At 46.7% G+C, this 17,389-nt stretch overlaps 1 protein-coding gene across 1 annotated transcript in view; it reads left to right on the plus strand.

The window, feature by feature from the left end:
• The first annotated feature begins 1,574 nt into the window (after positions 1 to 1,574).
• Positions 1,575 to 17,389, plus strand: part of COL6A3 (collagen type VI alpha 3 chain) — a 57,556-nt gene continuing 41,741 nt past the window's right edge. Inside the window, exons 1-4 of the mRNA XM_084208863.1 lie at positions 1,575 to 1,649; positions 10,105 to 10,252; positions 11,126 to 11,743; positions 15,482 to 16,084. Coding sequence (XP_084064989.1) covers positions 10,165 to 10,252; positions 11,126 to 11,743; positions 15,482 to 16,084 — 1,309 coding nt within the window. The 5' untranslated portion in view covers positions 1,575 to 1,649; positions 10,105 to 10,164. The remainder of the gene's footprint in view (positions 1,650 to 10,104; positions 10,253 to 11,125; positions 11,744 to 15,481; positions 16,085 to 17,389) is intronic.

The following is a 17,389-nucleotide window of genomic DNA, read 5'->3' on the forward strand; positions in this document are numbered from 1 at the left end:
GCCCACATAATGCTCCTCCATCATATATATTTTATCTTTTAGCAGCTGTCCCTCACCCTGGGTGAAAATGAATTTTTTTTTTAAATTACAATAAAATAAAATAAACTCATTGTCATGGCTTTCCAGCAGTTCCTGTTTCCACCACCCCCTGTTCACTGCCTGCTGACACCCAGTGAGGAGCTGCAGCTCCCTTTTGCCAGGCTCATTTGTTATTTGGGAACTCCCTGCCTGTGAGCTGCAGCTTGACAGATTTTGGAGGGGTGGCATAGCGCCCTGCTTGCCTTTGGGCACGAGGCTGGGGAGTTTCTCCACTCTGTCTTCAGTCTCTGCCAGCACCAAGCCAAGCAGAATTTCTAAAAGGAGTTATTGCCTCAGTCCAAGGGCTCAGCACTTCCCTGAAGCATTCCAGCTATTTCTTTATGTGGCTGCTCTTTCAAACAGCACCAACTCAAGAGCAAACATCATAAATCCCCCTTTGAAAAGAAAAGAACTTGACTATTTGATTCCAGGGACCTCATCTGCACTCCAGCCTTATATGGAACCAAGCAAGAGCAAGAGATAAGAGTTAAAGTTTCCATACCAGTGTTTATTGCAAAACACAACTCAGTCCAGCCTGAAATGTTTGACTTTGGCCAGTGGTCCTGCTGGAATACAGGAATAGAAAACAGGATTAAATTAACCCCAAATTGATTAGGCTCTGCTTAATGAAAGGTTAAAGTATTCTTTCACTTCACATATGTTTAAAAAAATTTAAAAACCGCCAGTCAGGAACTTGCAGACTGGATTTGCTGCCTTTTAAACTTTTCCTTTTAAACCTATATATCTTTTAAAATACATATCCTTATGCTAAGGTGTTATAAGTTATGTATAACACAAATCCCCCGCTTCTCCTCCCCATCTGGGTAGGTATAAAAACCTGCTGTTACATTTTGATGGGAAAGTGCACAGAGAAGAGACTCTCTCCCCTTGTGCTGGTGTTATAACCACTCAGGGAGAGAGGCTGTGCTTTACCCAGCCTCGAGCATATCCGAGCGGCGCTGCTCCTTTGGTATGGTCCTTGGCACATCCCCACTCCTGCAAACATTCAGGACCAGCCCTTCCCGACCAAAAGACACGGTTCAATCAGCTTCCTCCAATTCCACAGGGCTTTTTTTAATCTTTCCTACTTTTTTTTTTTCCTATTTGTTTTTCTAAATTTTAATATCTATTTCTCACAAGGGAGCAGCGCTTTGGACGCGGCAGGGCCAGCGCGGAGAGGGGGAAGCCACAGAGCGCGGAGGCGTCCCCCGAAGAGAGGGGGGGTGACTTTGTGTGTGTGATGAGCAGCTCTGACCTCAGCCCCGGGAACGCCAGCACCAACCATCTGGATCCCATTTGCGACGCCGGCTCGCCCGGCCCCCCGGCATTCCCGAGCCAGCTGCCTCCTCCGGCCGCGCTCAGACCCACGGCAGCCTTCGCGCAGGGACCAGCGTCCCACCAAGCGCCCTCGTCCCGCCGGTGCCCCGCCGTTGCCTCGCCTGCACCCCACCGAGCACGGCCAGAGGGGACCGGGAAGGCTGAGCAGCACCGCACGCCATGAAGCAAGGGTGAGAGGCGCTTCCGAGCGGAAAATCCTGGAGTAAGCAGCTCTTCTGGAGGTTCACTCAGGGGTAAGTGCTGCTTTCCGTGTGGGAGCCCTCAGCCGAAGCTCGGCAGCTGCTAAGGCATGGTTCTTCTCCTTGGTGGGGTGGTAGTATTTGGGGTTTTTTCAGCCATCCCCATGTTTGCATCACTCTTAAAAAAGCGGAGCGATGCTGCCGGCTTGCTCAGCCCGTGAGCTCCTCCCGGAGCTGATGCGCCGCAGGTGTGTGGGAGCACTCCTGTCCCCACCACTGCAGGAAAACGAAACCCATTCAAAAGCACAGACCAGTGTATTTCCCCTGGTAACTCAGCGTGGGTTTTGGATTAGATGCCTTGGACTTTGTGCAGCAGCAGTGTGATGGGACGGGAGCAGGATGACACGGGAAGCAGTGGGGGCATGTGGTGGTTTGGGAAGATGTATCAGCACAGGGAGGTGGGAGCATCAGTGGAACCTTGCAGGGAATGTGCTGAGGGGGTATCTCAGTGTCCCTTTCCTGCTCCCAGGGCTGGGAGGTGTTGGACAGCTGCCCTCACTCCTCATGCCCCAAGTTGAGGTGGGTTGAACCCAGCAGAGGGGCTCAGCTCAGGTCCTGCTGCCAGACACTGCTCTGGGGTGGGCCAGCATATGGCTCCAAGGATAATCCTCATCCTCTTGTGGTCATCCACAGAGAGGGAAATTAGCCAAACAACAGCTTTTCCCCTAAGGGAAAGGGCTCTCCAGCCATGCATGGAGGTACTGTCCCTCTCCACAGCTCCCTCTGCTCTCCCTCCTGCCTTTCCCCAGCCCTTTCCTCCCCCAGCCCCAGTTGCCCTCAGCCTCCTGGGACTTGCTGAGGGGGCGGCTATGACTAATCTGGAGACACCCTGCCACCATGCCACTGGGCTCAGCAAAGCCCTCCCTTCCCAAGCAGAGCTGGGGTGAGAAATGCTTGTGGCCAAACTGGTTTCCTGACCAAGCAAAAGGGCCAAAATTGGATGGAATGGGGGTAGCCAAAGCCCCTCTGGTTCCAGTGAGTGCAATGGGAAACTCTCAGCTTGTTTCTGGTTGCTGTGATGATTCATGCGCGCCCTTGGGGGAGGAATCCTTCCTGAGTTTTTCAAAATTCTGGCTTTGCCCCATTTCTTGCTGGTTTAGGGAAAAAAGAATCAGTATTTGTCGTTGGGTAATTATAGTGCTTATATAGTGATATATATTATATTTGTTCTGGGGCACAAATACCCGGTTTAGGAGGTTTGTAGAGAGATGCCTCCCGAATAAGGCTGTTGCAGGGAGCTGGAGAATTCCTCCAAGGTCATGTAAGAATGCAGTGGTGGCAGAGGAGAGACTCAACTCCACTTCTCCCTGGCACCATCCCTTCAGCCAGAGCTCAGGCAAACAGGCTTTTCATCCCCAAACTTTCTCTGTCTTTGCAGAGAGGTTGGCCATGACCAGGGCTGTGACAATGTTTAAGACAGGAGTGCAGGGCTGCGTGCTCATGGTTCATTCATTCCCTCTCCAGTTTCCAGCACCCTGCCCAGTCCCCTTTCTGGTTTTTCAAACATCTCTACGATTTTCCATTCAAACTCAGTAACTTCCAGTTCCCTGATTTCAGGGTGAGCTAAACCAGCTTTATTCACACATGTCAAGGAGGGGGAAAAGAATTAAAAAAAAATAATGTTCCTCTTCTACTTTTGCTACGTGCCTGTCCAGGAACAGGAGGGAACATCTTATTCCTTCCATCAGTACAAGCTGTGGTAACTGCACAGCCTTGCCAGCCTTGGATTGTGTTCCCCACTGGATTTCCAGCAGAGGGGCGAGCCTGCCCCGTGCTGGGCGTGCACGGCGCCGGGTGGCATTGCGTGCCTGCTCCCGGCCGTGAATCACAGCCAGCCTTAGCCCTCCACATGCCCATCACTTTTTCCACCTTTTTAAGTGATCTGTGTTCCACATTAAGGAGCCGATTTGTTTGGGTGGAGAGGCTCCGGGAGGCTCCGGTTACTATACATAAAGAGTCATTGATCTTTGAGGGTGTTTCCTCTTCTTTTTTTTTTTTTTAGCAAATACTCCCTTTCCTCTTATTAACGACTCTATTTTGGTCTCAGTCTTTGGATGGAGAAAACAACTAGATTTTAAGCAAACAGCATGCTTTAGAAGGACAGCAATGAATATGTGATTCATCTTAAATTGTAGCACCCAGGGAACTTGCCTGGGTAGGATATGGAAGCACCTTAACTCTATTGCTTTGCTGAACACTGGTTTTCAAAAATCAGAGCTCCAGTGGTTTGCAAAAGCAGGGAGATTTTTTCCATCTTTTCTGTCCTCTTTTTTTTTTTTTTTTTTTTTTTTTTTAATGTTCAGTTCTGCCTTTGTAGGAATAAACTTTATCAGGGGTAGCCCTCAACCCCTCGAGCCTCACCTTCCCAGTAGCACTTGGCAGCAACATTTACACTTCAAAAGAGCTGAGACAAATCTTAATGTCTCCACCAGGAGACATTAACAAATCCAGGATCTGTCCTGTTCAGCTCATCCTAAGTTTCTAGAACTAGCTTTGCTTCTCCCAAAGGCTGTGGAACCAGGCAGAATAGTGTTCTGTGATGAAGGGGTGGCCAGGCATGGGACACTTCTGTCCCTTGAAAAGGTGACCAAGCTTTTTTTTTTTTTTGCATGGAAAAAATCATGGCATTCAACCTCAGAATCATGCTGGGAGTGGCTTTTAGCTAACGGTTTCCCCAGCTCAGGGATATTTGAGGGGGAATTCATCCAGGCGAGAGAGGAGCATGCCTCACCTCCAGAGGGCAATCTGCAGCTCCCTGGCTCCACATCAGGATTTTGGGAGCTGCTTCTCCCAGTAGTCCCAGCTGCTCACTCCACAGCCATGATTGCAATCCCCACTGCTGGGGATGCAAAAAAATTTAGTTGTTCTGGGTGCCTGGTGTCCACTTCCAAGCCACTGGCAGGGCTTGCAGCTGCTGCCCCCCATGGCTGTGGATACAGCAGAGAGCTGCCAAGCCAAGGGAATTTGAGGCTGAGCAGTTTGGTTGGGAAACAGGGTGATGATGGACAAGGGAAAATCCCCACAAAGCAAATGCAGGTGAAGGCAGAAGCCTCTTTGTTTTGGCTCTGACATCCCCATGAGAGACTTCTGGAGGGCTCTAGAGGATGCTCAGAGCATCCTGCACCAGCTGGGGGATGATGCTTTGCTCTCCCTGTCCCCCTTTCAGAAAAGCTGTTGGGACCCAGCTGCAAATGCACCTCTTTTTCCCACGAGAAAAGCACGATCCACCCACATGCACAAGGGAATTTAAGGGCTGCAATAGCTTCTCAGGATTTTAGTCAATATATTTTTTGTGGATGCGGCATGGCTGGGCAGGAAAACTGGACCAGATATCCTGTGATCTGGGGCAGTGAGGCATCCCAAAGGTCCCTGTGCATGCCAGCTGGGAAAGCTGCACAAGGACAAGCCTAAATCCGGGCCATTTGTCCCCAGAAAATGTGCCAGTCATGGCTCTGCCTGCCATGCTTGCCATGCTCTGCTCCTTCCCTGAGGCTGCTCAGCTTTCCAGCAGGAATGTGTCACAGGAACAGGGAGATTATGGGAACAAATGTCATAAATGCAATCACAAAATGGTTTGGGTTGGAAGGGATGTTAAAAACCATTTTGTTCTATCTCCCTTCAACACTTTCAGGGATGGGGCAGCCACAGCTTCTCTGGGCACTCTGTGCCAGGGCCTCACCACCCTCAGAGGGAAGAATTTCTTCCCATTATCCCATCTATTCTATTTTAACTACACACTAGTGAAAATAAACCACCCCAACACACACAAGCAAACAACAGCTTAGAAAGTGAATTTAAAACATCCCCTCAAAGGAAAAAAAAAAATATGTAAAATGTCAAATTTTATGTGCAGAGAAGTATGCAATATATGCAAAAAATAGCTGCTGGGGAAAATATTTAAGGAAATCACTTCATTGTGTCGGAGGTAGAAATGATTGCTTTTTGAGAGCAGTATTAGGAACAGATGTATTGCTTCTGATGAAATACTGTAATATTAAGAGGTCAGCACAGACTATATAAACTCTAGACAGACATAAAACTTTCAGATTATTGAAGGCTACAGGAGTTAATCTTTTAGCACATGAATCATGAAGAAATTGGCTTCCCAGGCTTTGGTGCTAACTTAATTCAGGAAAACTCTTTCCTTTCCTAAAGGAGTCAGGTTTTTCAGCATATTTTTCCAGCTTGAAATGCATATAGCAAAAGCTTCACCAGAGCTTTCACCTCACAGGTCTGCAAGGAACTTTTCATTTAAAAAATGAAATAAATCCACAATTAAATTGCCTTGTTGAAAATACATTATTGAATACTCAACAATGCCAGAGAATAAAGTTGCAAAACAAATAGTTACCATAACCAAGTATTAAAATGATTTCACGTCTCTGGTTTTATCATCCATACCCTGAAAGCTGGTGCCACCTCCAGCTTCTGTGAGCGGTGGTAATTTGGGACACAAAGCAAGAACACATTGAGCAACGGAAATTATTTCTTGTGCCTCACTGAGGCAAGCCAAGCAATAAAAATCACATTATTCATTGTGTTAAACCCACTTTTCTTGCTGAGCCAGAGACTTTGCTCCGTCAAAACAGAGCTGAGTAGAGTTTTGGGTGAACTCCCCCATCCAAGAAAAGAAAAATAAATTACCCCCACCCAACCCCCACTACATTACAAAAAATTACCCCCCACCTTTACAAAAAAAGTTGCTGTCCTTGCTGCATCTTCTTCTTCTACAGGAAAATCATCTCCTTGCCCATTCCATCCTCTCCATGGAATCATTAGCTAATGATTCCATGGAGAGGGGGCTATAAGAGAAAATGCTGCTCTTCTTAAAGGCTCCTCTTTTCCTTAAGTTGTCAGTCTCTAAGAGACATCCATCACCTCTTCCTGCAAGACTTTGCTGCCTTTTTCCTTCTGATGACTAATCCTGGCTCCTATGACTTTGGGATGGTTTTGTGTGATGCTCAAACTCATTTCTTGTTGATGGACATGTCCCCCTGCTTGCACAGATCTATAAATACCGTGATGGAGGTCACGGAGAAAGCTGGAGATAGATCTGGAGGCCTCCTGAAAGATAAAATGGGGAATGAGCTGAAATGGGCTGCCCAGGGAGTGGTGGAGTCTCCATCCCTGGAGGTGTCCAAGGAACACCTGGATGTGGCACTCAGTGCTCTGGGCTGGGTGACAAGGTGGGAATCAGTCCCTAGGTTGGACTGGGTCTTGGAGGTCTTTTGCAACCTAAGAAATTCTGTGGAAAATCTCAGCTTCCCACTGCTGTGGGAGTTCATGGGTGATCCTGTGGGCAGGGGAGATTCCACAGCCTCAGGGAGTTTCACTTTTCCCTTTGGCTACATCTTGTGGCTGTAAACAGGCTCTGAGCAGCTGCTCAACGTTAAAACCAAAAAAGCCCCCAAATGTTTGCTTCAGTCCTGTCACTTTTTAGCCAGCAAGACATCAATTTTCACTGGTTTATCTTGATGCTCTGCTCATCCCCAGCTGTTGTGTCTGAAGAGGGATTGGCTGCCAGCAGCTAATAAACAGGATGATAACATAACTTCCTGCATTTTGGGAAAGAAATATGAGCAGTTTTACAGCACACATTACTTTACTGGGCTGTTTTCTTTAGCATGCATTTTATTTCATGTTTTTCATTCAGTGCTAGCAGCCTTTTCACTCTATGGCATCCCACCTTTAAGGGGAAGGGGGCTCCCAAGGTTTGTAGAGGCTCATGGTTGAAAGAAAAGACAGAAGTGAGAGGGCCTGCAAAAGCTTACAAAGTTTTATTAACAAATTACACACTTGGCATGGAATTTTGTGTGTTAGTTGCTGATCTCCCTGATCTCAGTATAAGCACGTGGCAGTGGCTTTTGGATAAAGGACAGAGTGAAAGGGAAGAGAGGGAGGGTGATGGATTAAAGAGACAGAGAGGCAGGGAGAAAGAGAGATCACCATTCCTGACTCCAGCATTGATCCAACTGGTGGGGTATGTAGGGGCACAGATGCACCTGGGCTTCATGGCTGTATCTTTAATAGCTACATTTTCCCCTCCCTGGAGAAAAGTTTCTCACTTTCTATGCAAATTAGCTAACAAGTTTTTCCTAGACCTTTCTTGAAATGGGTCAAGAGGCTCCAGAGGTCTTCCTGTTTCTCAACACCATCCCTGTGCTGTGCTTATCTCCCCTAGCCAGAATAAGGATGTTTGTCCCACAAAATGCTGCCCTGCCTCCATGTGGCCTCTTCTCCAGCCACATCCTTCTCTTTCCCAGGGTGGGTTAATGCCAACAATCCTTGGTTGTTATCGCCAGCAATCCTTGGTTGGCTCCACAGCTATGAGGATTTGAGACACGCACATCTTGAATCAGAGAACCATGGAATATCCTGAGCTAGAAGGAAGCCACAAGGATCATGAAAATCCACCTCCTGGCCCTGCACAGGACACCCCAACAAGCCCACCCTATGCCTGAGAGCATTGTCCAGCACTTTAGGCTCTTCTAGGTTTCTGTACAATCCTAAAGCATGCTGCAAAGCGAATCCCACTCAAAAACTTGCGGCTCTTCCATAAATTTCTTCCCAGAGGGAAGACTCTCCCATGGGGTTGGGTGGGTGGTTGTCATGAGCTTGGTGCTTTTTGCAGAAACAAAGGACCTACAGACCCTTCTGTATTTGTGTGCTCAGGGGACAAACCCTCTCCATGCCTCCTTTGGCTGAAGCTATTTTTTCTGGGAGCAAGATGCCCACCAGGGACACAATCCATCTGAGCAGGTTTGCTCCTGCTGGAGGCACTGGGAGGTTTGGCTTGCACTGGAACAGCCAAGGGGATGGATGGGGGCCAGCTCACAAAGGTGGTGGTTTAATCTCTTTAGGAATGACAATGATACCTCTGGGCTGCAGCAGCTGCCTCTACAAATTGAGGGGTTGCCAATAAAAGGGAAGACTTTGCCATGTCTTGATTAACATTGTGTGCTGGCTCTGGGGGCCTGTTCAATGTCTCCCCATTTATTATTATTATTATTATTATTATTAGTAGTAGTAGTAGTAGTAGTAGTAGTAGTAGTAGTAGTAGTAGTAGTAGTAGTAATGTTAGGGGAAAAGGCAGAGGAGTGCTTTTCCCAGACTCATGCTATAGGATATTCATAAATTCCACCTGGAGCACAGGAAAGACCAAATGCTGCAAATCTCTTCTCCCAAGAAAGATCAGACCCCAGGCCAGCCTTGACACACAGGGAGCCGGAGGATGTGTCAGGATCATATTGGATTTGTATTTCAGGAAGCCAGGTGGAAGTTGTCCCCTCCTTTCCACAGAACTGCCCTCTGATATCCCTGAGGAGTGTCTCTACAGCAGAAATGGGATTAGCTCCCTATGTCCAGATTTTCCCATATTCCCGGTTCTTGGTTCTGTTTCCAGCCATGCCAGCAATAACCATCAGTGTAATTACCACAGTTTTCCTCAAAAATTAGTTAGTCTTCCCCTTAGCTCTCTTAGGTTCTTGTTTTGGTTGTAACTGTCTGGATTGATGGAATTGGCAAGGATGGTAATAAGAAAATTGAATCACCTTTTTTTTTGCTTTTATGATGGCCTGGTTAACAGTTTGATGTATTGGAGTGACTTTTGGCTGATTTGAGTAATTGATCCCCTTTGGGGAATGAAAGGTATTAAATAACTGTGTTCCCATTTGGGAGGATATTTTCCCAGTTAAGCAAGCCTTGCTGGTTTCTGCTCTGTAGGCTTGGAAATGAAGACTTAAATAATAAATTGGTCATCTCTATGACAACAGAAACACAGCCTTCATGGCGGAGACGTAGTTTTAGAAGGCTTGCCAGGTGGATCACAGATAAGAAACTTGCTTAAATTATATTTTTGGCTCCAGCAGATAAAATATTATTCTTGGTGCCTTTCCAAAATATGATCAGCCCAGTGCAGGCTATTCCACAATCGGGGCTCTGAGCCTGGGGGAGTCCAAGGGCTTTTTGCTGTGCAGCCAGATCATGTGGCTCACTTGGGTCTAGAGTGCTTAAATTTCCATTTGTATATTTGGGACAGCTGAAAAGGTGAGCTGAGGCAAGGGGGCATGTTCAGGGCAATTATTGTGGTGTTTGGAAGAAATAAAGTGAGAAAAGGCAACAGCAAAAGGGTGTTGGCAAAGATGTATCAGCTGGTCGTCCTTGGGTGGGGAGGGCAGGTGGGAGGACCGCTGTGTATTTTGGTAGAGAAACCTAAGCATTTTCCTATATATTACATATTGCCTGGGGCAGCACAGGTGAAAAAAAATCATCTCATTCCACAGAGGTGATTAAAGGTCAATTATGTGAATTGTCACTCTGTCCAGCAACAAAAATGCCAAAGTACCACAAGCCTTGTGAACCCATGTGGTTTGGCTTTTGTACCTCGTGCCTCATCTTGGCCTGGCCAGCACTGCTGCTATTTCTCACTCTCCCTGTTTTCCTCCCTTAGGTCTCACATCAGGTGCTTTGAAACAAAAGAGAATAAAAGGAAAACTCATAAAAGAGCAAAATGAGGAAACATCGACATTTGCCCCTCGTGGCAATGTTTAGCCTCCTGCTCTCAGGCTTTGGCTCGGTTGGTGCCCAGCAGCAAGCAGGTAAGCCCGGGCTGTTTCACCTGACTTTGGCCCTCATTGGCACTGTTTGGTGTTTGATATGCATGTCCACGGAATGTTGTGGATGGATGTGTTCTGCTCCTCAGCTCCCGCCTCGCTGAGGGTCCTTGGGACATGGGCCTTGGCCAGCACTCATGGTGCCTCCCTGAGCATGACACTGGCTGGTGCCATGGAGGATGCTCTGCAGGGCACTAGGGTGTGGGACCTGCACTCAGGGTGGTCCTGAGAGGGCCTTCTCCTGGGCAGAGCTGTTCTGCCCTCCCTGCATGTGTAGGAGGAGCTTTTGGCAGTGAGAAGAGCACTGCCACTGACCTGCAGAAAGGCTGTTTAAAGAGGTGGTGCTGGTGCCTTTGGGACCAGACCTGCTGTCACCAAGTGTGACGGCAGGAAAAATGCAGAAAACTCATGCCAGCACCCAGGCTGCTTAAACCAAGCTGTCCTTCCTTCCTTGAGCACTACCATGGAGCCAGCAAAAACCATGCAAGAGACACAGGCAGCTAGAAGCTGAATGAGCTGAATTAACAGGTGAAGCTCCCAGTGTCTCTGTCTGGCTCAGGGCTGGTGTCCAAACCCATGGGCAAGGGTGTAGGAGGGCAGGAGCACCTCGGCTCCCCCTCTCTGGGCAGGGCAGGTGGCATGCTGTCCCCCAGCACCTGTGGGGCTCTGGTGGCTGCGTGGTTGTTCTCCAGCGCTTCTCATTTTGCTGCGGGCGATAAGGGGAAGCTGAGCTTCACTTTTACCATGCCAAGGAGGCTGTTGGTTGTTTTGGGTGAGGAGGAGGAGGAGGAGTAGGAGGAGGAGGCATGCTTATGCTGACCGATAGAAAATCCTAAACCCCCATCTGTTTTTTTAAAGCTGTCAAAACCATTGCCGTGGCTGATATAATATTTCTAGTGGATTCCTCCTGGAGCATTGGGAAGGAACACTTCCAACTCGTTCGAGAGTTTCTGTATGACGTTGTAAAGGCTTTAGATGTGGGAGGAAATGATTTTCGCTTTGCCCTGGTCCAGTTCAGCGGAAACCCCCACACAGAGTTCCAGTTAAATACCTTCCCCTCCACCCAGGACGTCCTGTCCCATATTGCCAACATGACTTATGTGGGGGGAGGCGCCGAGCCTGGAAAAGGATTAGAGTACCTAATCGAGAAGCACCTCACTAAAGCTGCGGGAAGCAGAGCCAGTGAAGGCGTGCCCCAGGTTATTGTAGTGCTAACAGATGGACAGCCCCGGGATGATGTGGCTCTGCCCTCATCTCTCCTTAACTCGGCCCGTGTAAACCTGTTTGCGGTCGGCGTTCAGGAGCCAGTGGAAGGGGAGTTGCAGGAAATAGTGAGCGGACCCCTCGATACGCACCGCTTCAACCTGGAGAACTTTACCACTCTCCACGGCATAGTTGGGGACTTAGTGGCGAGTGTCCGCTCCTCCGTGACTCCAGAAAAGGCTGGAGCCAAAGGACTGGTTAAAGACATCACAGGTAATGGCTGAGTGGTGGTATCTGCTGGCGCTGCGCTGTTTGGCATTGCCACTCTGTAGGGGCAAGACTGAGATGGACGTTCAGAGGTTTAAAAATAAAGGTTTGAAGCATGTGGCCCCGTGTTTGCAGCTGCTGAGGGGCTGCTTGCAGACTGAGCCAGGGCTGCCAGGAGTCAGGGCAGGAATCCTTGAATGGGCAGTGGCACCTTGTGGCCATCTTTTGGCACATGTGTCATGGAAATTTAAGCGTAGGGAGCTCTGCAGAGTTAGCAAATTGCCACGTCCTGTTTACTCCCAAGGGGGGAAAAGGGGGGGTGAACACACCAGACCTGATGGTGACCCTGACTACAGAAAATCCTCTGGAGACTGAGAAGGTCGCAGTTTGTTGTGGGGACACCATGATGGATGTCCCTATAGAACAAGGTGGGGAAACAGAGAGATGTGCAGTGTGGCATTCCAGAGTGTCACAGTCTTGGGCAGTGTGCCATTCCAGAAAGTCACATTCTTGGCTGAAGACAGCAAAAGAAGCTGGGTGGGGAATTTCTCTGCTGAAAGCCCACCCCTGAGCTGTCCCTTAACTTCTCATGCACCTGGAGAAGGTGTGTGGTTGAAAAGTCTTCTCTACAAGCCCATGGCTTCCACCTGCTGGAGCACTGGACCCTTCCCATAACTGAAACCTCCCTGCAAACCACGTTGGCTTCAACAGACCTGCACTGACTGCAACACAGGGCCCAATTTCCCTGAAAAAAAAACCCCAAACCAATCTTCCTCCATCCCTTCTCTGTTTATGAAATTCCAGCATGGCAAGAGCCTTCTGAGCAGCTTTGTTGTTTCTCAAAACAGAAGTCCTGGGGATCAAACCTTTCTTTTTATTCCTGAGACTCCATCTGAAGGTCGAGAGCTTGTGGGGCGACGTAAGGCCACAGCAGTGTGATGAGGCAGTGTGACATTAATCCCCCTGTGTTGTCTTGCCTGATTAACCCTCACGCCGGTCCCACTGGGTGCTCTCCATCACTGCATGACACCAAGCAACACCGAGAGGCCGCGCTCATGTGTGTTTTTTGTCGTGCAAAGTGCTTGACAGGGCAAATATCCAGGTCACAGGAAAGCCACAGGGGAGTAGCTGCCCCACAAACACAACAAAAGGCTCGCCAGTGCTAAGGAAATGACACCAATATTGGTGGAAAATGAATGTTACACCCAACCTGCTGACAGCACTTCGGTGGCTGTTGGGCATCTTAGCTGTGAAGGACCCCAGTGAAATTCCCTGTTGAAATCAATTGGGAAATTGGTCTCTGGAAGCTGGCTGTCCTCCTCTGGGCCATGCCAGCAGGTAACCCCATTGAATGGAAACTTCTGGAATCACAGACATTCCCTTAAAAGCTTTAAAGCCAAATTCCTATTTTGTGTATATCGTGCATTTTCAAGTTTGTTTCTGCTTAAAGATATTTTTTGCAAGCATTTCCTTCCCATCCTATAACACAAATTTAAGTTAATCCTACTGTTGTAGTGTTGTCCCTGTGTGACTTACATGGGTGATAAGATGTTACAGGTCCTATACCTTGGACAATAACAGTGTGCAAAACATGCTACAAGTATCTGCATAAGAGTTTAAGAAGTCATTTATTCAGCTGATTACTACATGTGGCATTAAAATGTCTAAAATTGCCATTGATGCTATGTTAGAAATGAGCCCTAAAATGAAATGAAAGTGTAAAAAAGCCCCAATCCTGTAGTGGTTCTAGTAAAGAGAAACAAAACTGTTGGTCTGTGGCAGTCCCTGGAGCTGACTCACGTAAGTACAACTGTCAGCCCCGAGTTTGCCCTGAAGAATTTGTTAGATCTGACCTGTCTGTCTCATCTGACCCTCCTTGCTTAGTTGTGTAACCAGCATGCTTTTATTTGTTCTCCACACCAGCTTGTTCCATAAATGTGCACTGAAGTACAAGGGTTTTTTTTTACAGTGATGACAAATTATCCAACACATCTGTTTCATATCTACTTTCTCTTCCATGGGAGCAACCCATTAGTGCCTGGAATCTTGTTCCTCCAAAAGACATCCAGGATTGTCTAAAGCATCACTGGGTAAAAGCACTGTGAGGTTTCCCTTTCATTTTTACAGTGAAGTGTAACATGTACATCCCAACTGATAATGGCTCAGTCAAACCAAGCCTAAGCACCCCTAAATTTTGCCTCCATGGAAAAATAAATCCTGGAGCTCCTTGAAATTCTGAACCCTGGTGATTTCCTCTGAGCCAACACTAGCCATTGAGTTGGTCCAGGGGAGCAATGGTGACTTGGAGACCTTCTCCTTTGTCACTGGAATTGCAGCATTATCTGAAGCTCCTGGTTTATGAAAACATGTACCAGAAAAACAACTAAATTGGCAATACATTAATAATTTACTGGCAGTGCTGGTTAATAGCAAAGATCTCGGGTTTATTCCTGGCCTTGCTCAACCACACGCCACTTTGCTGCTGGTTTCACCTTTGGCTTTCCAAAGCTGAGAGCTGACAGAGAGATTTCCAAGTGTTGCTTATCAGTCATTTGCAAATAGTCTGAAATTTGAGTTCTTAATATGAGTGGAGAGTAACAACATGGGAACATCCAAGCATGCTTCGGGGTTTCCCTTCCCCCCCTCTTTTTTGCATGCACACAGCTCTTGATGATGTTGATAGTAACATTAGTTGAGCAAAAGGAGTAAGAGCAGACACCATTTTGGGTCTGCTTTGGTAAGTCTCAAAAATACTACCCCTCAACACCAGGTTTATGCCATGTGCAAGCTTTGTTTGGTGTGTGTATATTGTCAGCAAATGCTTGTGATCGTCTGGGTATGGTCACAACAACTAGAGTTGGATAATTTTGTCATGACTGATTTCATCACCCTATTTTAACCTGATTCTGCATTCCTTGATTGAATACCCAGAATCCATATGAAAAGTACAGACCAGACCCCTCTGGCAATAATCAACCCATCTTTGTGCAAAATGTTTAAAGTGACACAATTTTTGTGTGGCCTGGGTTGAGAACTGTGTGGGTCGGCCTGCTAGAGACATAACTTCAGGTGGATGCTGGCAGTTGTTTGAGGAGTTACAGTCAAGGAAAAATAACTAAAACCTTTTTGATTTTTTCTAACAAATGTGTTTTAAATAATATTTATTCATGGTGGGAGAAGCCCATATATTCAGCTTCTGTGTTTAACCAGCAAAAGAGCAGAATTCTGACAGAGAAGCTGAAACTTTCCCTGCATTCAGTAAATGCTGGCTTTTTTCCTCCCAAGAAATAGAAGGCAGCAATGATGAAAACCACCTCACCCTCTACCTTCACCGCGAATTGCAACCAAAGTCCACCTTTTTCTTTTGGCTCTGTCTAAATATCTGGACAGTACAGGCCACTGACAGAATGTACCTAGATTCCAAAAACTGTATTTTGCTGAGGATTTTTCTCCTTGCATGTCAATAATGCTGACCCCATGTTACCACAGCTGCTGGCTCGTGTTGTGTCCACTCAATCCCTCCCTTGATGGGTTGTGGATGCTACTGGGAAGGGCCTGAGAGCTCATATTCAATCAGAATGCAGAACTAAGAGGCAAAAGTCACCTCCTCAGTGATCACGTTGTTTTGTTTTCTCATTTTCGTGTTTCTCACTGGTTTTCCAAGAAACATGTCAGAACACTGTTACAACTGCATGTAATCACCCATTTTAATGCTTTCACCTTTTGCATTTCTTTTTTTTAAAGCTCAAGAGTCCGCTGACCTAATTTTCCTTATTGACGGATCAAACAACATCGGAGGTGTCAATTTTCCAGCCATACGCGATTTCCTTGTAAATTTGATTGAAACCCTCAGAGTTGGAGCTCAGCACATACACATTGGGGTGGTGCAGTATAGTGAACAACCCAGAACCGAGTTCTCTTTGAACAGCTACTCCACAAAAGCGGATGTCCTGGATGCCGTGAAGGCACTCGGATTCCGCGGGGGCGAGGAAGCGAACACCGGTGCGGCACTGGAGTTCGTGGTGGAGAACCTCTTCACCCAGGCGGGAGGCAGCAGGATAGAGGAAGCGGTGCCTCAGATTTTAGTGCTGATAAGTGGTGGAGAGTCTAGTGATGATATCCGAGAGGGCTTGTTAGCGGTGAAGCAAGCTGGTATATTTTCGTTTAGCATTGGGGTCCTGAATGCTGACAGTGCAGAGCTGCAGCAGATTGCTACTGATGGAAGCTTCGCCTATACTGCCCTGGATATCCGTAACCTTGATGCTCTTCAAGAATTATTACTGCCCAACATTGTTGGAGTGGCCCAAAGACTCATTTTGTTAGCGGCCCCAACCATTGTGACTGAAGGTATGTATGCCTTTCTAGACCCTTGCATTTCAGTGAATCGATGAATGATTGAGCTTTTGCACGCTTTTTGAGCATATTTAAAGCTTTAAGTATTTTTAATTTTTTTTTTTTTTGGTAATAATCTCTCTGGTCTGGTTATGGAGAAGCAGTTTCTCTGCAGAAACCCATTGCCCCAGTGACTCTCAAAAACCATGAGGTTTTGTTGTAATAACTGACATGACATGTGGGGTGTTTTAAAAGACAGGAGCAGACTATAAGAAAAAAAAGTTATAATAAAAAAAGCTCATATAATCCTTATTGAGGTATCTAAGCACCCTGGGAATAAACACTGCAGCACTGCCAGTTGCAGAAATATTTATGCCATGTAAGCTTACATTATATGTCAGTTGGAAGTGTCATGACCATAAAATGTGGCTGAGGAAGGTACCAGGAATGCTAAATGGATCCCTATGTACCAGAGCTGAAATTTACTGCTTGCTAAAACAGTGAAATTCCACAGCTCACTGAAGCTCTGGTCTGCCCTTGGTAAAAGGGTGATATTCTTGTGTTGTTGAACTTAAAAATTGAACAGCCCTTAGTTCTTCTGAGTGAAATCCCTATTTTTGATCCATCAGCTGAGAAAGTTTACTGCTTTCCATGAGGCCATGGGAATTAAAAATGCAGGTGTTAATATTCCACTGAGGTTACTTTGTCACCCATAAGTCTCATTGTCATTATTTCTGGACTAGCATCAGCTCAGATGTGGTAGAATAATGAATACCTGGATTTGTGGGGCAAATAAGTGATTTATGAAAGACACAACATGACATATTGCAGAGGCCCCTGGAATGGGCCAGCCTGGAGCTGCTGCACTTAATTAACAGAATGCTTAATGCAAACAGCACTTTTGGGATCCTCTTGTCAGTCTGGAGTTCTGTACACACTGTTCCTCATGGTGTATGTTGACATATAAAACTGCATTCCAGATGTCTTTGCTGATCCGTGCCTAAACATGATTCCTATCCTGTGGCTCAAATCAAAGGAAGGAATTTGCCTTAAAGATCATTTTATGACCTTGCCTTGATTATTCCAGGAAAGAACATTAGGAACTTTTTCTTGTAGCAACCTACAAGACCCATATTTAGCCAAATAATATGAAGTCAGCGTGTGTAGCTAAAATGTGTATACTGGGATACATGCAACTCAGTGGAAAATCTCTCTTTCCTCCTGTCTGATTTTTAGCAGTTTGAATGGCAAGATTAAAAAATTTTGGTACTTTTTTTTCATCTCCACTTGCATATTTCTCACTTAAAGTTCCAGCTCATT

This window comes from Fringilla coelebs (assembly GCF_963513975.1).
Source record: "Fringilla coelebs genome assembly, chromosome: 7".
In the NCBI taxonomy this organism is placed as follows: domain Eukaryota; kingdom Metazoa; phylum Chordata; class Aves; order Passeriformes; family Fringillidae; genus Fringilla; species Fringilla coelebs.